The sequence below is a fragment of the Alligator mississippiensis genome, chromosome 1 (assembly GCF_030867095.1).
Source record: "Alligator mississippiensis isolate rAllMis1 chromosome 1, rAllMis1, whole genome shotgun sequence".
NCBI lineage: Eukaryota > Metazoa > Chordata > Crocodylia > Alligatoridae > Alligator > Alligator mississippiensis.
The window spans coordinates 299,869,735-299,890,436 of record NC_081824.1 but is presented as its reverse complement, the minus strand read 5'-3'; the positions used below and the strand labels follow the sequence as shown (position 1 = coordinate 299,890,436).

Below are 20,702 nucleotides of genomic sequence, written 5' to 3'. Positions count from 1 at the left end.
GGGGCTGACCCTGAATAGAAAGGCAAGACCTTCTAGCCAAGACCCTCTGGCTTTATGTCCCAGCAGGAGCACTGGCAAAGCCTAGCCCCAGTCCCTAGCCAGGGCTGCAGCCAGCACCCACTACCTTTGAGGCAGGCTTTAAAAAAAAACCCTGACCCATTAGTCTGACCCATCTTGGCTCTCAGGGAAATGGGCTCCCTGTGACCTTTGCTGTGAGTGAACATCTACATTCCAGTGGGACAGGGATGCCAGGGATTAGTAGAGGGCTAGTTTTAACCAGAGAAGAGAAAAAAATCCAGGCATTGGGCCTAGACCAGGGTTCAGCACCACTGGTCAGCAACCACCTGCTGCCTGAATCTGGCCGCTGAATCCAGTCCAAGGAGCCGGAGGGTTTTGCCCATGCCTGTTCCCATGCCAGGGCCAGACAGCAAGGAGCTGCTGCAGGGCTGGGCAGCTGGAAGCTGTGTCCACACCACTGCAGCTTTCCCTAGTCCCCGATTCTCTGGCTGTGGCTCAGGTGCAGTTTCTAGCCAGTGCAGTGTGGCACTGCACCTGGGAGGAGAGGTGGGGAGGGGATACAGGGAGAAGCAGTAGCAGAGACGAAACAACTTTCTCCTGCCCAGGGCTTGGTGCAGCTTCCCACCAACTGGAAGCTGTGCCCATACCACAGCGCCAAGAGTGGAGGCTGAGGAAAGTAGCAGTGGTGTAGGTACAGCTCCCAGCTGCCTGGCCGAGGAGCAGATGCAGGCAAAGACCCCTGGTGCTGAGATGCCACCAACACCACCTGACTGTGGCAAACTGGAGTCAAGTTGTTCTGCCCTTTGGAGAAAGACCAGGGAGGAACAAAAGAGCTGATTCCCCAGCCAGTTATCACTATGTCTCCAACCTCCCCTTTTGGGGAAGGTCATCAAGAAACGTTTGGACACTTATAAGAAACTTTTGGACATTTATCTTGCTAGGAGCCTTTGACTCTAGCTGACTTCCTGACCCTGGGGCAGGGGGCTGGCCTTGATGATCTCCTGAGGTCCCTTCCAGCCCTAACGTCTATGAAACCAAATGGGTGGTCACTCAATAGGTGCATCTGGATGACATTGGTTTCCTGGATACTTGTCAGTCTGGCTGTCTTTTTGGATACAGAACAGAGACTTCACTTATGGCTTGGTCAATAATCTTTGCTTGGAGAGTGACATGGGAAACTGTGCCCTTCTGGTCTGTCTTGATCGTTCTGTGGTCTTCAATACAGGTCCATGAGGTGCTGATAAAGTGTTTACATGACCTGGTGGGGAGACACCTCTAAATTGATTCTGCTCTTTCCCAATGGGGAGTTTACACACCTTCCCGGAGGACTTCATCTCAAAAATCGGCATGAATGTCCTGAGAAGTCCCTTTGGGCTTAAGTGCGTACTGTTGGAGTTTTGCTTCTGCTGGAGTAGAGGAAAGCAAAGGAGCAAGGATCAGAATGGTGGGAATAGTCCCACAGGCAAGAAAAAACTGCAAGATACTAAGCTCTGTGACTTAGCATTAATGGAATTAGAAGTGCTGCCGTACAATACAAACAGAGACATTTTTGAAGTGTTGAGTTAGCAGGCACACCAGCAACCACAACCGACTAGGCAACCCTGGTCACCAAGGCAGCAATACATTTTAATTAATTTTACTAGCTGACTTGATTTACATAAAACCTCACAGACCAGCCAGTTCTAGACAGCAGGGTGGCCATTAATACAGCCACTCTCCCCTCTACCAAATTCCCAAACTCCACAGCTGGGTCAGGACAGAGGCATGCCCCACCATGGCTGGATTGGAACCAGGCTGCAGCCGCTTCCCCTCCATGGGTTAATCAGGTCAGTGCCATGACTTTCTCCTCTCTGCATCTGGATCAGGGCTGGGCCATGCTACTCCTGCAGGGCCAGGTTGAGGCAGTCTGCCCCACACCCCACTCTGTGTGGCCAAGTAGGACCACTGCTCTTGTCCTGGGTGCTGGATCAGGACCTCTGGGCAGATCCAGCCCAGGGATGGATGGGGCACTGCCCATCCAGCCTGCTGGACAAAAAGGTTGACCACTGCTGGCCTACTTCATCTCCCTCTTCTCAAGGACACTCTCTAAGAGCAGACCATGGACTAGACCAGCAGTCCTCACATTTTTTTCTGGTGTCAGGCTAGAATGACTTGGGTCAGGTCCAAGGTGGGCCAGCCCTAAGACCTGGCCACCGCTTCTCCGCATTGCAGCATGGTATGGGTGAAGATCCCCATAGCCAAACACTGCCAAAGTCCCAGCTCCACAGCCTAGATCCAATGGCTTCATGGGTTGTATCTCACTTACCCCTGGGCTAGACAGTGCTAAGTGCTCTCCAGCTCTTCTCTTGAAGCTGGCCTGGCTGTTCATTTATGAGGGAAAACTTACATAGGGCCAGGAGCACCATGAAGTAGAGGGGTGTAGCTCAGGGAGAAGTGTGAGAAGTGTAGCATGCTGCTGCCCTGAAAGGGAGGCAACTTTGGGTTTTGGGCCTTGCTCTTACTCCTGTCCCTAGTGGTGGGGCTGTATGCTAAACACTCATTGGGTAAAATGGAGAGACAACAGGAAGACATCTTCTGCCCCATTCAGAGTAGGGCCCAGAGCCCTTGGTCCTTCTCTCTAGGGCAGCACCCACCTCACTGACCCGCCCTGTGTCTGCTTTGTTTTCCTCCTGGCTGTACTTATTTTCCTCTCTTGGCTGCCCAATGGAGCAACTTCAGCAAGAAGAGCAGAGGGTGTCCTGGGCAATACCTACCCCACCGTCTAGTGGCTTTTCACTGTACCACAAGGTGAAAAAAGATTAGCTCATGTCCTCTCTGGGTGATAGGGACAAGAGGTTCCTTTTCCAGACACTTGCCAGTGGCAATTTTTCTGTGGCTAAAACTTTAGGTACTTACACTGAGTGTACACCTTCCAAGACAGAATAAGACTGCTACAGTGGCCAGAGTGGATGTTTCTGAGGAGGGCAAGGGGGGGCCATGCAAGGAAGCAGGAACCAAAATCTGCATCAGTGGCTTGAAATATGACTTACATGCCTCACTTGAGTGCTATTCATCTGCCTAACAGGGAATTGAATTTGGGCCTTGGAGTAATAGAGGGCATCCTGATGATAGAGCTGCCTGCAAATTGTCCCAGTGTAGACAGAATCCAGGCAAGCTCTTCTGGTGCTTAAGCTGGGGAACTATAGCAAGCCTCGGGTGACTATTTTTGGAGACTACTGAGCTCTTCATTATAAATCAAACAGAAAGGTATAGCCTTTGCAAGATTGCTCTAACCTGCTTTTCCTAGTTGTACCAAGCAATCTTGCCTGAGCAGCAAAAGTAGGGCCTGGCCCCTGAGCTGACTGGACACCTGCCTGTGCCCATCCCCACTTCCAAAATGAGGCTGAGTCATAGGAGAGACTTTTTGGGGGGATGTAACTGGGCCTCTAGGAACCATGGCAAACCAAGACACAGCCCACAGCTCTACTTGCAGTGTTTGCCCCTGGCTGGTTTGTTTCATGCAAACATGAACTCAAACTAAGACCTTACTGGCACGAGGAGGTGAACCTGCCATGAGCTGTAAGGTGTGAATTCACAGTACACTAGGTACTTGGCACTAACTTCCACATAGGAAACCACAGGAAGCAGAGAGTCAAAACTCAGGCAATCAGCAAATTTTGCACTGCTTAGCTGAAGCTTGTTTTGCCACTCAATGAAGATTTGTAGCACATCGCAGCTAACAAGCCTTGGAAGCAACACCTTGTGGTTTTGCTGTGGGTTTTCTGAGGCAACACAAAAAGCCTTCCCACTCAAAGCTTCTCGGCAGGGGTAGTAGAGCGCTCCTTTCCAGCAACCATCTTAGTCCCTGGCACTGACTGAAGGTGCGCAGAGCCATGGGCTATTCAGAAGCCACAGTTCATTTATCAGCCAGGGTGAGCTTCATGTTGTAGTGCTATGGGTGCCAGGCAAGGCCATGAGAAGCACATGGGCATGCATGCCCAACACAGGATACGACTGACATCTGCTACTAGACGCTACCTTCCCCTCCGGGCAGAACTTTAGACAAAGCCTTGGCGTGGACTTGAAATAGGAAATGTCTACATGCAGGGGCCTCACATATGCACACAACTTAAATCAATGTCTTTTTATCCTGCTGTTTGAGGTCTGCATGGCCACTTCCCATCATCTCTAAGGACTACTGCTTTGTATACTGTCATATTGAATGAAATAGTTTGAATGTTTGTAAAGGTTGCCCATTAGCCAGTTTCAGGAAGAAGATAAGATTTATCTCCTTATCTAGTTCATTGTTTTGGGACTACGTGCAAAAGATCCTGACTTCGCTTAAAGTCTTAATTTAAATTTCATCTTTTAGAAATCTTTTACAAAGAGAGCAAATATCCTGAATTCCAAGAGATCAAACCCTGAGGCCTTTTGACCAGGTTGGTAAGAAAAGGGCATTTGCAGTGATATGGAAGTTTCCCAAAGGTAATTTAAAATGCTCAACAAAGGTAAAAGAATCTGTTGAGTAAGATCCGAGCCCAAATTTGGGAGCAACCATATATTGAGTAGGAGGAGCCCGCTGACGGCAACTCGCTCAATAAAAACGGTAACTTGCTGTCCCAATTTGGAGGTGACTATACTTGTAGAACAACGAAGGAAAAATCGCAAGTATAGCCCGGTTCAGACTGATCACCTGAAACTACCCTCTCCGTGAACACGAATCTCTTAGTTCACGCTGAAGCCGCGGAGCACCTGAAAAGGACTGAAGGAAGGGGACTTAGTCCTATCACTGCTGAGGCCAGCCTATTGAATTGTATTGCTGAGCCCATTTCATTGAACCGTACTACTGAGGCCAACCCATTAAATCGTACTACTGAGGAATGAAAACATATTTTGGTATTTGGCTTCTTGGAAGTCTAGGATTGTAAGTATATTATGAAAATAATAGTATTGATTCAAATTTAACTTTTAGTTGTAATTGTAGTTGTTTTTGTAACACTAATTCTTATAGTATTGTTTGGGAAGGAAGTGCATTCGGAGCATTGTTTCTGATATATGTAATTATTGTGTTTTTAATGTTTGTGGTGTTTCTTAAAGCTAAGCAGCGTTATATACGTAGCAAAGAGTTTTAAAATAAAATTGTGTTGTATAAATTAAGTGTGTAATCATTGTGAAATCGTGCAATCAGTTAACTACTCCCCCAGCCAGTGCATCAAAACAAATCAGTAAATTGTGTGGGATTTTCTCTATTCCATAACCCGCTAGAGACATATACCTTTTTGCCTTAGAGTCATTGGAAAAGGTGTATAAGCAGCTCTGGAAGCAGAGAACAGGCTTCTCATGGTGCGCCAGCTCCTTGAAACTTCTCCCTGTGGAGCTAGAATAGGTGTCCAGACTGCACTCTTGGGACAGGCTTCAAGTAATCCTCATTCCAGTCTTTTATACAGGACAGGCCTGTTGGAAGCCATGACCCCAAATCCCTACCAGGAAGGGGCACGTGCCAGTGTTTGGAGAGAGAAAAAGAAACTCTGCTAGATTGGTAGAGGCCTCAAAAATCTCTGACTTTCCTTTCAGAATATAAGCCCGGGCACTACAGTCAGCAGTCTCCAGCCCAGTCACCAACCCAGCCCTGCCTTCAGAGATGCCTGCTGACTGACTCCACAGTCGAATCTCTCTTGAAGTTGCACATCACCTCTGACACCTCAGTACACCCTCTGAGGAGGGTGGAGCAGCTATATTAGGAGGTGGTCATCCACCTGGTTTCAAAATCACCTTCTGCACGGCAGACCAGTCCCTTCCCACTTCCACTGAGGAGGCCAGAGCCTGCCCGCATTACAAACATGCAGTGCCAGGACATTACATGGGCAATACTCCAGTTACTCGTCAGTTGTATGAGGCAGATAAATATAGTTGTATAGATGCCTCATTTGAGCTAAAGGGTATTTTCACTGTTAAGTGGGGGAGGCTTCTCTCCTCATTGCAAGCTAGCCAAGTAGAACATAAAATACAAAACACTGAATCAGGTTTGACCCCATTTAGCAGGGTGTAAAGGTGTACGCATAGCATAAATGTATCATCTTGTGTGTCCTAACTCAGCTAAGCACAATCCTAACTAAAGGGAGTCCATTCACAGGAAGAAGGAATAGCAATTTCCACTTTTGCTCTCACAGTTCCCTTCCCACCTAGTTTCTTTGCGTTTGAATTGAAAGCAAAAATGTCTCAGCTCTCAGCAGCAGGGGATCCAGGGTGGAAAAAAGGCTGTGGCCACACAACATTGTCTGCACTGCTCTCACACAGCAAGTCCTGAGGTTCCTGCCTATCAGCGTAGACTCCAGCCAGTGCTCTGCAGGCACGGTGACATCTAGGAGTTCACCAACTGATCAGTGTGAGCTCCAGGTGGAGCCCCTGCTTTTACACAGCTTCACATTAGGGGGGGTGAGTGTTACCATCTTGTTCCCTCTTTTCCCCTGCAGTGGCTTCAGCCATTGGTTGCGCTGATCAGCTGGTAAGCTCATGCGCTGTGCATGCATGGCACAGCCAAAAGCAGATGCAGTCACACCGCTGCAGCCCTTTGGATCTGCCCATGGCTCTCAGCAGTATTGAGGTTTATCTCTTTCTTTTAGGCAAGACTAGAGAAGACAAGGCAATTCCCAAAACAGGTCTGATCCTTTCTAGAGCAAGGAGCGCGGTACCAAGGCCGTCCACTACAACAACCAAAGATTCTCAGGCTGTCACCACTGTTAGTGCTAATTGCCAGAAACAGTAGAAACATCAATGCATGAAAGGTTTTAATCACATGCTAGGCAGGTTTTGAAAATTATACAAATGGAGCTTGAAATAATGTACAGGATGTTAGTTATTGAATATGTTAACCAATTCATGTAGGCCTCCTTCTTGTTTGTAGATTAAGGAAATCAGAATCATTTGCAAATAGATTCATAATTTGATGGTATTCACTAATGCATTCTACAAACTTCAGCTGACAAAGTAACTTCATCTTTGAATATCCCCTCTTTGTTGAGCAAAAGGTTCTTTGTCACAGTCTCATTTCTGCCCCTTTGGCTGTGTGATAACATTTTAAATAGCAAACACAACTGACAACTAGCAAATAATTCATTATCATGTTTTTGCATGAATATCCTTTGTACAAATACCAATATATTTGCATGAGAACAATGAACATCCTTTCTCCAAGCATCTGTGCAAACAAATCCTTATTTTCTCCTTTTGCAAACAGGCAGTGTTACCGTGTTTTAGAACACATTTCTGTGGGTACGGCCAGCACATTATTGGACTATTTCTCATGTTAGGGTAACTTGGATAGTTTGTTCCTGTTGACTCTGCCTGGCATTCTCCTTAGATTTTACTGTGTTTTAATTAGCCAGATCCCAGTAGATTCTCTAATCAACTGCATTACCATATTATGGGAAGTTTTGGTATAAGCATCTCAGGCTTCATAATAAAGCTTCATGTCAGAATCCTTTTTCTCTCTAAACAAGTGAACAAAGTAACATTCTCAGCACAACTAGTATTTCTAGTTGCAATAGAATTGTCCTTTACTCCTTAACGTTGTCTAGTTTAACTATGTACTTGTCTACACAATATTTCTTGAAGTTGTGTCTATGCTTATTTATTTCAGGCCAGTATTTTCTACAGCGATTGAACTAAGCAGTGCAAATGTTTTAGTGGGTACTCAGTACATTTCCAAAAATCCTTTTGCACCTTAAACTTTCTTGAAAGCCTGGAAGTTTTACATTTTTCTCTCTCAAAAATGTTTATTATGGAATAATGTATGGGTTAAAAAAAAGAGCTTCATTTAACAATAACTGCTCCAGTCCAATGGCTAAAACCAGTTGACATGGTAGAGATGTATTATGTCTACAAGTGTACATTATACAATGATAAAAAAATCTGTAGATATGGGTCCACATAAAAAGAGAAATAGGGTGAGCATAATACCAACCTATATCAAACACCAATTTGAAGTAGATTTTTAAAATGGGATCTTGTTATTTTGATATCCATTTGCTTTAATATTAACTGGTATAACACAAAAATGTTTCAAGTTAATTGAAATGAAAGGAATAAATGAAAGGAAGTTAAAATAATGTTTGTGCTCAAAAGTAGAAAAATCCCAATTATCTGCTACATATTATCTATATATAGTACAAATGGCACATGGTCCCTTTTTATTTAAAAAATTTAGAAAAATAAGTCAACATTCAGAATTGCAATTTAGAATATATTTGTAGCCCTCTAATAATAGTTAAATTTAGGGCTTAGATATCAAATCAGTGTTATAGGAGCAGCTGGAGACGACAGATTTACTGGTCACAAATTTCAGGGCTACCACTCAATACTGAAATCTGCTGGTAAATTACATATTTTCCCATTTCTGAAAGTTCAAAATTGCAATGTATTCATCTAGTCATTTACTATGCATATAAATTTAATAAAATTCACCAGATTAGGCTTTGTACGATTTAATAAATTTACTTTTTGCATAATCTTTCCCTAAGCAGTGCATATGTTGTTATGCAAAATAAGTATTAAAATATGCATATTTTGTGCCTAATACCTGATACTAGCACAAACACAACCTAAAACATTAGAAAACAGCATATACATTACAAAAATGTCGTACATTCACTTTGGGAAACTATATACACATTATTTTAGTTTTCAAGTGAACTAATTTTAAAATTGTGCATCTTCAGCTAACAAATGCTTCATTTTCCACTAATCTTTCTGATACTGAATTAAAATAAGCCACAATTAATATTCAAAATTGTTGATTATAAACAACTTGGGCTTGATGGTTTCAAATGTTTCATGTTCCAAATCCTACAGTGGTATGCAGAGGCATAATAAAAAAGTCTTCAGAATTGATAACAGTCTCAAAAATGCATAAGAAATCCCCAGCTGTGTAATCAAGGAGCATTATTATGTCCTTCCAAGAGGAGAGGTGTGTGGAGGGAAGCCGCATATACAAGCAGTTTAAATCCTTATGGTAATTTTGCTGCAGTATAAAGTATACTACCTTAAAAAATGAGTCACGAGTACCCTTTTCAGCACTATTTGACAGAGAAAAAACAGTTATTGCATTTATAATCTAACAAATATCTGACTTCTGTACAACTTGAGGATTTTTCAGAGTTATCTAAAGAATGCTATTTGATCTAAAGTGTTGATTTTTGTTAGGTCTCGGATGTAGCTTGACCATAGCACTAAACTAAAAAAGTTAACGAAAATCAACAGTGCAAAACATTTTTTCAATCCCACCACGTATCAAGAAATCATGTATAGTTGACATGTAGTTTGACCTACTAAAAAAAAAAAAAAAAAAAAAAAAAAAAAAAAAATCAAAGAAAAGCAGTATCTAATGTTTCTACATGGGCTCAACGTGGGTCTCACCCAAGCAGAAAGATATCTTTAGGTGCCTTGCACAGCCACATCTTGTACATGTGTAGTTCCTGATTTTGCAAGCTATGTGATCACATGCATAGAGGGCTCAATTCTGCTGTCTTTACCCACGTCAACCTACAATGGAATTAACAGAGGCTAAGAACTGCAAGAGCAGGTGAAATTTGTAATAAAACTGTATTCCTCATCAGAAGTATATATAACTGATAAACATTAAAAGAAAAAGCAGCATCTTGTCAGCTTGTAGTCCTCATTTTCTTTTGCAGGTTTAGTAGTACATAAACAAATCACCAATTGCTTCAGGAGTCCATCTGTATCATCTGTACACTTTACACATAACTTAAAAAAACCCCTCAAAGCATAAAGATGGGTGGATTACAACAAATATCTTCTTTCAACTCCATTCTAGTAACCTTTCTTTTTTATTTTAATATATCACACAATATGAAGGGTCCGACAGAAAAAGCAGTGTACTGAGAAAATAAGATTGGAAATCACTTCCCGGGTCTTATCTTCTGTGCTTTAGGTGACCTCACAGAGGTCAAGGGAACAATTAGGCCAGATCCAAAGTCTTTGAAGTCAATGGAAGTACTTCCACTGGCTTCAATGGGTTTTGGATTATGCCTTTTTTGCATCAGTAGAGCTAGCTAAATCTGGCCCAATACCATCCTATTGGTTCTAGATTTTGCAGGGGTCTCTCGAAAGTTGATTTTACTGCATTCTTGGCATATTCAAAACTTTTATGGACTTTACTAGGAATTCTGAGTATGCAAGTAATGCAGCACGGGGTACTTGAGTGTCATACAATACCCTAGGCACTGGTGAATGGATGACAGACTAAACATCTGGTAGAACACTTAAGAGTTTTGTGTCTGCTTGAATCTTATCTTAGAAATGTTTTGTGCATCTAAATTTCCTTTTCTAATGTTAGTTTAAAATATTACTCATGCTTTATAAGAAAGAGTATACGTATAGATTATAAGAGAGTTAAAAAGGTTTACTAGGTAGTTTTATATGTGGTTCATACTTAGAGCCAAATAGAGCAATAGCTCCTTTATAACCGTGGCTCTCAGCCACCTATAATTACTTATAATGAAGCCATTTGTTTGATAGTTGTTTTTTGTCGTTTTGGTTTGTTTTTTTGAGGGGGAAGAGGAAAGGGTAGGACAACAAGGAAGAAGAATGAGGATGTATGTGCATGCTCTTGGGTATAACTTCAGGAGAAGGGCCTTTTCTAGACATTTTTTTTAAATTGATGTTGTCTGCCGCCTGAGTGAAATTGTTACATAAATTGCTATTGGGGGGACTTCATTTATTTATTTGCAATTTTATTAGCAGGTAATAATTCTAAGTTTAATTATTGGCAGAGAACTCAGAGCTTTGAATATGTGTTTTTAATATCACACTTAAACATAATAAATAAATGAAAAATATTGATGCATCTATAATGCATATTGCTCATGTCTAGGAGATCAATTAAGCATAGATTAACCCTTTAAGAAACCTATTTATAGGATGTAGCTATCCTCTGTACTGAGATCCAAAACTTTTGTATCAGAGATGCATAATGGAGCTATGAAGTAAATCACAAAAGCCCTCTTTTCCTTGAAAAAAATTAATTCTCAACTTGTAATTACATATCCAACAGAGCAATGACTCTAAAAGAAAAGTTACGGGCATCACGTAAGAAACTTATTCACCTTTTAAAGGGAAATTCTCTAATCTAATACCACATGGTAGATCTGGAAATCCTTTACAGTCTACCTGATAAAAAGAAAAAAGTTGGCACATGGAACTTGTACTGCACTGAACAGGAAAAATCCATTTGAATGGTTTTGAAAAAGTTGTTACCATACATGCTTGGAAGCCATTTTTGAAAGTTCGAAGTCCATGCCATTTTAATTAACAATTTTAAAAACAACAAAAACAAATCACACACATGGATTATTTACCTGCTTAAGTCTTGCTTTCAAAGCTGCTTCTGCATTCCAAAAACATAAAAACCTCCAAACCATTAAGAACTAGTAAACATTTTTTGCATATGTGTAAACAAACAAACAAACAGCCAAAATTGTTTCTGGCTAGAAATCTTAGGTAACTAGTTTGAAATGAAATTTCTCAGCTACGTTTAAGACACCTGAAAATATGTATGAGTTTAAACTAAACTATACTGCTAACACTAATTAAAGCAATGCTTTGCTTTTAAAAGATAAGACAACGTGCTTTTTCAGATCAGAAAAAATGTCACCATCTATGAAGCACATTTTGATTATGAATCTTTTTCCTTTGATAGATCCGTTGCTTCACAAAATCCCTCACAAGACAGCAATCCAGGAAAAACCAAGGTTACAAGGTTCACATTTTAAAGATTGTCAGTATTATAGACCAAATGTTGATAGAACAAAGGCTAATTGATAGATCACTTCTGTTACTATCTGAAAACATAGGACTGCAATAACACTGGGTAGATATCTTGACAGTGTTACAAGATCAGCAAGTTTGCTTCTGTAAGAACAATGGAGTGCTTTCCCTCAAAGGATGGTAGGATCAGTCAGCAAGTCCTAAAGAATTAAATCACAGAAGGGAACATATGTTTATACATCCAGGTGACACACAGGGTGACCATTTAGCTGCATACTTCTGCCATCTTTCACTATATTTCATGCTTGGTGAGAAAGTAAACTATTTTTATGATTAAAATAAGAAGAAGAAGAAGAAGAAGAAGAAGAAGAAAAAAAAAAATGGTTTTAGCAAGCCCAGAAAATCTGATTTGGGTTCAGCAAAGCCAGCCTTTTTTATTCCATCTATACTGAAAAAACAAAATTCAATAAAGAGCAAAGAGAATCCAGGAGGATCTTTCAAGCTATATACTCAATTTATAAATAATACAGGTTTAGGTTTTGCTTTCTTTTGAACACAGCAGCTAAACTTGCAGACTCATTATTTTTTCTTGGCTAGCTTTGTTTTTTTGCAGGAGGAATTTCCAGTCTGGATACATTACATTTACCATGGCAGAAGGGAGAATGGTTTAGAAATTTAAAAACTGCACTATTGAGAACCATGTTAACATGTGAGATTTTCACAAGGGGGAAGAAGGTTACTTTTGTTTCCAATATGTTTTCTTAATTATTTTTTGTGTAGTTAGCCTTAAAATTCAACTGAATTTAAATTAAATGTGTAGGTAAGATTCATCAAAATAAGAGGTTCAAAATACAACAGAAACAGAGCACCTAAAAATGACCGAGTCACAAATCAAATGATTGAGCACCTATAAATGACTTTCATCTTGCATAGACAGAATGATTAATCATCGTTTCCAAGGAGAAGTGGTTTCAGAAATCAAATAATTAATACCTTTAATTAACCTCATTCCAACAAAGTGCATCTGTTTTAAATTTTGCACAATTTTCAAAATGTCTTTTTAAACACTGCAGGTTCATAAAGTCCTTGGAAAGATTTGGTTTATCCCTTTCACTGATAAAGTTAATGAAGTCAGACACCTGAATATGTTTCACTTTTCTGTTAGGTTAGGGAGTAGTAAGTAGTGGTTTTCTTTTACATAAAAACCTTCAGGGCAGGGGTCCACACCCACAGAAAGGCCTGCAAACCTGTATGCTCACATAGTCCTGCATTAAAGGATGCACTTTGACCTAGTAGCCAGATTTGATAATTTGATAATGAGGGCTATTGCTTATTCATTCAGAAAGTTTTATATTATACCATGATAGCTCAGAAAAAATGACTTTTAAAAGGTCTATTTTTTTTAAAACATGGGCTTCCTGAAAAAGTTTTAACTGAGTTAATTTACTTTGAGGTAACAAATAGGATTTCTACAGTTTTCAAATATTTTCAAACTATTCACAATTGCATGCTGGCTGCTTTTAAGCACATGACTTTTAAAACTAGCTTGTCTTTTTATTACAGCATGACTATGACTCTCATTTGGGAAGAAGTTAAATAGATGTTTATGTGCTAAGCCCTTACATTGCTCAAGTACCCTTCCTAAACAGCTGTGCTTTCGTGAATTCTTTTCCTGTTTAAAAATGGAAAAAAAATCTCACCACTTTCTTTTACTCATGGAAAGGACAAAAGTCCTTTCATGGACTCAGTCCTCAGTCTATTCAAATTAATTGCAAACTTCAAAATGATTTCAATGGAAAATTATTACAACTACAATAACTTTATGAATATAATTTGTTTCATTCTGATGTCTACTTTTGACAATTCTTTTGGATTTTGTAATAAAAATTGATTAGTCCATTTTCTTTCTCTATGATAACTTTCTAATCAACTTCACATTTCACTGAACGTTATCTGTCATTATTCCACAAGAGATTAAAAACTATATTGGAATGAAGAAAAAAATCCATGAAAAATAATTTAATTGTGTAAGGCTTTGTTAAAACCTTCTCTCATGAAATCAAAGAGGACATCATCTGCTTGAAATATAGTTACTTTCAACTAGCGAGTCCCCTTCTCTATGAACCCCTTGCCACAATGTTTTGTAATAAACAATTATATTCTCTCTCTCTCTTCCCCCTTCTCCCTCTCTCTTTTGAGGGCTTGATTCTGCCAGCCTTATTCACATTTGCTCATCTGCATAAGTGCTTGCAGCACTGGAGGGTTAACATGCTATTAAATGTGAGCAACGGTTGCTGAATCAAGCCCTAAAATGTTGCCCCATTTACCTATTGTTGTGTGGGAAACCCACACAAATCAAATGGAAAAAATTACTAAGCAATGGAAACAATGAAAATACAAAGTGCTGACAGAAGCAAAAAGCAGATGGAGTAAAGAAAGAGAGAAGAAATATTTTCTTTCATTGTCTCAGTTTTAGTCATCTCAGGTGCCCTTTGCAACAGTCATAGGTAGAACCTTTTTTAGAGATGTCTGACTTAAAGTTGATTCCGCCTTTTAAATTTGTGTGTCAAACTTGACTTGACACTATCTCTTAGATCAGTTATGTTATATCACAGTTTTCATAATTTAATTTTTCATGATACACTTTTAGCATTTTCTTTAAATTTCAGAGTCCCTTGTCACTGCAGCTGAGGCAACAGGCCAAATTCATCATAGGTGGAAGTGAGTACTGCTACAGGAAAGTCATTTGCTTATGCCAACGCTGAGTAAAGTCTGATGCCAATTCAAAAAATTGGAAAAATATGTTTTCTTCTATGTACACACAACGATTTTTGGCATCTCCTTTTCAGGTCTCTGTGCACACTGCCTGTAAACTGACCAGTAAGACAGCATTTAAGGCCCTGATTCAACAATGGATTTAAGCATGTGTTTAAAGTTAAGCTGAAGCACATACCTGAATGTTAGGTGAAACAGGAATGGCTTTAGGCAGGCGTATGAAGTTATGCACTTAAGTCCTTTGCTCAGTCAGACCCTATGATTCAAAGCTAGCACTTTTCCTTACAGTCCTGTTGGAGATAAAGCTAGCCGCGTTCTAATTCAGAAAACAGCTTTCTGGCTTTGCTACAAAACCCAGGTACAATAAATGCACTTACAGAAGAGCATTTCTATCATGCCACAAGACTCCCATGATCTGCTGTTATTTGTATTTAAAAATGGGCAATACAAACTTCCAATGTCAAGTGTCAATAGGTATGTATGAATAACCATACAAAACTCCAAGTCTGTAAATAAACTGAAATTAACCATTATCACAAATACATCTGTTTTTATCACTGGTTCTAATAAATTTGACAATGACAGAGAAGGTTTTCATAATCTAAGAAGCCTGTTTTATATTCTTGTAACCTTCAGATTTGAAGAGACCTTTATATAATCTATAAATTATGTGTTTTTTTCTTTTGTATACAGGGTAAAATGTTTTTCAAATGCAGTGACATAGCAGAAGTGGAAAAAATCAGTCACTGCATAAGTCAACATTTCATGTTTCAAAATCAGAGTGAAAAACTGTAAACTGTTAAATTTCTCTAATGACTATTTGAAATATTGTGGGTATTTGTACTTACTTACCTGAATATCTATTTAGCAAATATCCTCAGATACAAGTTTAGATACAGAGTTAAATGTAATTTGAGCATTAGTTTACACATAATATAAATCAGAGTTTGACTATATCAAAATCCCATCAAACAGTGGGCCCCTCTTATGCTATTATCAAATATACTATACCACTGTGGGATAGCAGAGAACCATAGAACACTAGCATTATGTATGTTTATTAAATTTGGTCAGTTTTCAGAACCTTCCAAATAGGACTACTAAACTTTTATTTTACCCCTCCGGAAATTTCTCTCATGCTCAATACAGTCATCATCCCAATTCTTAATGAATTTATAAAAATATTTTTTTTATCCAATAATCCCGATAAGGTAAAAATAGGAGTTTTTATACCAAATGATAAACAGGCTCACTGACTATGAGAGAAACTAAACTTATTTAAATTGCCATACATTCGCTATTGAATCACACTTCTCCATTTTCTTTGTGTTCGTGTGTGCGTGTGTTGTTGCCCACCTCAGACTGGCAGTTTTTAAGGTGCAGAAGCATCTTTCAAATGTGTCTGTCTAACTCAATGACCAAGTTCCACGCACTAGTGTCACATGCTTTAAAATTTACATCATTAGCCCACCAAGAGCTGTATTAAGTAACAACACTAATTGAAACTGCATAATTCTTTAAAAATTATAGCACTTTCAATTAATCTAAGAGAAGAACGGGGTGTTTATGTGGTTCATTACTTTAGTAGATTTCATTTTTTGAAATAAAAAGCCAAAAGAAATGGAAAAAAAAAAACAACAACAAAAAAAACAAACAACACATTTGAAAGAAGTCGCTGCACCTGCAAAAACACTCTTTCAGCTTACTATGAAATACAAAAAAGTGCACCCTTCTATATCTACATATAAAACATATTAGAAATAAAACTTGTGTAAAATGTTTGCTGTGCAAACTAGAAAAACAGTCAGTCAGTCCATTCTTTTTCCTAAATACTCTGTCACATTCTCTTGCTTCCTACTGCAGAGAATCACTGTTATCCAAGACCAGCCCACTGATGTTTGTTGTTGAGAGGTCTGTTCCATCATCTTCACCGCTGTCCACAGATTCATCCTCACTTTGCCCTGCCATCATAACTTGCTGAACAGCCAAAGTAGCACCATCAGATGACAGGGACTGAAGACTGTCTACATTCATGTTGACGGGAGCTGTAATTGTTACAACTGCTCCTAGAGACAAACAAAAACAAACTATTAGCATAATAAGAACAAGGCTAAAATAATAATTTAGGGTTAATGGTCATGCATAACAGAATTCATTTTTCCTTTAAAAGAGAAGGCATAGGAAGTTACAGTTGTAAAATCAAGTACTCAAAAGTCAGGAAATGCCAGAATAAAGGTTGCCCTAAAACCTTAATTCATCCCCATTGTTCTTCTTCAATTACGTTACCGTGTAATACTTTTTCCACAGAATCCCAACCTTATTAATTGTGCAGGAAAGAAAGTGCTCAGGAAATAATTCAGGATTATGGAGTAATTTGTTTTCTCGATTAATCCGTCTTTCCTACCTCCCACTAAAGTCAGCAGAAAAAGTGCTATTGACTTCAACAGGTGTTAGGTCAAGCCCTTGAAGAATCAGCAATTATGCAGTAAGCAAAACAACTTGACTGTAGAAAGAGAAAGGACTGCCTTATGGTTAAAGCGCTGTAAGGAAAAATGGGTCTATTTCCTTCTTGGCCACAGAGTTTCTGTACTGACCATTTAACCGAAAAAGTCACAGGTTCTAGTATTTTTTCAGTACCCACCCTAAATCACTTGCAGCTTGATTTGCAGAACCACGATTGCTTAGCACCTCAGGAAATACTGCAGGAATGAGTAGATGGTCAGGGAATCAGGAAGCCTTGAGTTACAGTTCTAGTTCTGCCACTCTGGGAAATACAGTGTGCGATCAAAGTAACAAAACACTATTGTAATGCACAGGTCGGAAAAATTAGAGTTGCATAGACAATTTTGATTCTAGCATTTCCTAACTTTTGAGTTATTTACTTTGAAAATCCTGAACAAGACTTTTAGCATTTTTTCTATACATTTCATCCCCCCAAACAAAAAAAACACAACCAGAAATAACCCCCTCAAGCATTTAGAGATACTTCTGTTCATTTTTTCCATACTGTAAGGCATAGAAATTCAGCTACTTCCGGAAACCTAAAATATAACGAAGCCACTTCAGTTCTACGTAATTAAGGCATTTTATCCAGAATTAGCTTTTCTATTTAAGTTTGAGCCAATACTCCTTACCATCTGACATTGTAAGTTCATTAGACTGCTGCTGAGCAACTCCTGAGGCAATGGAGTCAGGCCAGAATCTCTGAACTGGTCTGTTTTGAGCTGTTTTTTTCTTTGTTTTTGGAGTTTCCGAACAACTGGAATCCAGCATTGGCTGAAGAATTCGCCTTCTAGCATTGATAAACCTAAAAAACCAAAAGTAATAAAGAAGATCGCATTTTGCCAAAAGATTCCAAGTTGGCAATGAAATATCACACTCAGCTTTAAGCCCTCTTAATTAAGAGTGCAATGGTAAAAAAAAAAGAGAGAAAAATATAAGATCCAAAATGTCATTGTTCCTTAATACTCTGGTCTGACACTCCATTATAGAGGTGTACCAGAACTTCCTTAACTGCTAAACTAGAACACCAAACCCTTTGATTTTACTAAGTAAACTTAAGAAGCACCCTTCTGCTTTTCTCTTGCTGGCAGCTGAACCTTCCTCCCTCCCCTTTAGTATTGGCTAATACACTGCTTCTTCTAGCCACTAGGAAAGGTGCATATTCCAAGATCTGCCCACTGGAATATAGTTAAGTTACCACAGCATGCCCTAAACAAGTAATTAGGGCTTCTCCAGTAGCCATGGTTCCTACTTGGGTCTTCTGCTTTACTTTCCTACTCAGTGGCTTTAAAGTGATTTTCCAAGCCCCCATGGAACTGATGGGCTCACTAAGCCTCCAATGTTCGGCTCTTGAGCCTCCCATGTTTGGCTCTTGAGCCAATCAACCCACTCACTTGTTAAGAGTCCCTACCAAATAGATTCTCCAGCCCTTTCCCAATTCCATAGCTCTCTCTGTTCCCCTCCTGTTTTCTTCAGCCTTCCACTTTCAGTCCAAGAATCCTTTCCATTTTTCTACTAAGTCTGATCAGTCATCAGTGATTAATCTCACTGTAGCTGGCATGACAGCAATAAGGAATAATTGTCTCGTTCCTGAGCACAGGTGTTAAAGACAACGGTGTTCTATTGCCAGATATGCCAAAGACTTTTAGACACATCATTAAATTTATCTAATCCTAGATTCCTTGACTTACAAAACAGTCATAAAACTATTCCATACGTCTCAGGAGTGACAGGAAGTGAAATTGGCTGACCACCTTGGACCAAAGAGTGGCACATGTACCAGGAGTAGCAGAGAAAGCCAGTGTGTTTGGCATGTGGCAGACTGGGGAGGAGGTGGGAAGTAGAGTGGCAAGTTGGCCAGTGGGCAGAGTGACATATCAGGTAGGGGACAGGGATCAGTGGCAGATTAGGAAGAGGACAGGGCTGAACTTGTTGCATGCTAACTAAATTTGTGGCACGTCTGACAAAAAAGAATGGCCACCACTGCTGTCAAGATGCAAAGTGCTATTACAATTAAAACTACCCAAAGTTTAGTTAAGAAGTTACTTAACTAAACTCAGATTCAACTCAGATTCTTTTTCAGAGTCATCCCTCAATAATAAATATTATGTCAAAGGTCTGGTTCTTACCAATTGTTAACCTGGAGTAGTGTCAGATTTGTCTGTGCTGCAATCTGTTTTTTTTCATCTTCTGTTGGATATGGATGCTATGAACAGAAAAAGAAACGTAAATATTTCTTCTTTGCTTCTTTCTTTCATTAGAAGAAAAAATAAAAGCTCCATTGTTTCCAATTTAAAAACTACTAGAATCTAAAAACCATGTGATTCATTAAGCCACACACTTTTCCTGATAACATCATTTAATAAAGCTTTACAAAACATTATACCCTTATAAAGTGCATATGCTACCATTTAATTGGCCGTGTCAAATTCAGGAAAAAAATGCTTCTCAAGGCTGCCAGAGTCCTTGTTAGACAGCGTGATCCTTGGACAATACAGCATGTGATAAGTTCTGATTAGTTACACTGTCTAGAGGCAGCATCATATGAGAGTGCTGACAAGCTGTTTGTGGTTAAATAAAACTACTATGAATTAAACAGTGTAAGGGAAGAGTATAACATAAGAAATGCATGTGTGATTTTCTTGTATTATTTATCTGTTGTAAAATCAAATAAATCAGAAAATATTCCATGAATTTCTAATAGAATAACCACCACAGCAACCACCACCACTTATTTTTCCTTTCCAGTTCATATATGATATCCTTGTGCGACCATGAACAGGTGGCACGTACAGACTGCTGGAAGGTTTGATGGAATGGAAATAAATAAAAGCATACAATCTACAATTTCCCTCTATATAGAATTTATGTATAACTGTTCTTCATTGGGCCACAGACTGGAGAAACATGGCAGTAAATCTTTAGCTCACTAAAATAAAGGGGAACTGTACCAACACCCCCTCAAACTTCTAATAAGACCATAGAGTTCAAATATTAAATCTCTCCAGGATTAGGTTCTGATCCAATGGAAGTGGAATTAGGATCATACAATGCACGATAAAATATGCCTTCTTGATGATGCAAATCAAAATAGACATCAAAAGACTCTGTCAAAACTTTTAACTGTTGATCATGCTTAGTCCTTACCCCAATGTGCTGAAAAAGCCATGATCTCATCACATTTGTAGCATGCTTTGGAAGAACCCCTCTTTTGTTTTTTGATGAGCCATCATCTTGATGCAAGATGTTTAGATCTTGGTTTAACTGAAACTGAAGCTACATAAATAATTTAGAAGAAACAGAGAAAATTAAAGGTAGGAACTTACTATATTAATAAAGATATTTCACAAAAATGTTTTTATGTGAAAAAATGTATAACTTACAGAAGGAACGAAAAAGTTAGCTTTATAATCAGTGTCAAAAATGGTACTTCATTTACCTGTAGAGGTCGTGCTGGTAGTTCTCTTGCAGTATTATCCTAGAGAGATCCATATGCTGGGTTAGGGGGAATCAGGTTTCTATAATTTTAGCATTTTCTAGACCCCCTCTCTAAGAACTACAGTAATTATTGTGAAGACATACATAGCACATCACAACTACCAACTGCCCCCTTTCTTCTTCATTTAGGATAAAAATCATCCTGA

At 39.3% G+C, this 20,702-nt stretch overlaps 1 protein-coding gene across 12 annotated transcripts in view; it reads right to left on the bottom strand.

The window, feature by feature from the left end:
* Window positions 1–6,768: 6,768 nt before the first annotated feature.
* The window catches only part of PKNOX1 (PBX/knotted 1 homeobox 1), a 69,772-nt gene continuing 55,838 nt past the window's right edge, over window positions 6,769–20,702 (bottom strand). For 9 of the 12 annotated variants that reach the window (XM_059720763.1, XM_014611181.3, XM_019487192.2 and 6 more), the window contains 5 exons: window positions 20,498–20,536; window positions 20,206–20,334; window positions 19,188–19,264; window positions 17,691–17,863; window positions 6,769–16,622 (listed from right to left, as the gene is read on the bottom strand). In XM_059720763.1, coding sequence (XP_059576746.1) covers window positions 16,411–16,622; window positions 17,691–17,863; window positions 19,188–19,264; window positions 20,206–20,334; window positions 20,498–20,536 — 630 coding nt within the window. In that variant the 3' untranslated portion in view covers window positions 6,769–16,410. Of the gene's footprint in view, window positions 16,623–17,197; window positions 17,321–17,690; window positions 17,864–19,187; window positions 19,265–20,205; window positions 20,335–20,497; window positions 20,537–20,702 lie in introns of those variants that run through there. The other 3 variants (XM_019487194.2, XM_019487195.2, XM_006260479.4) reach the window with 3 other exon arrangements.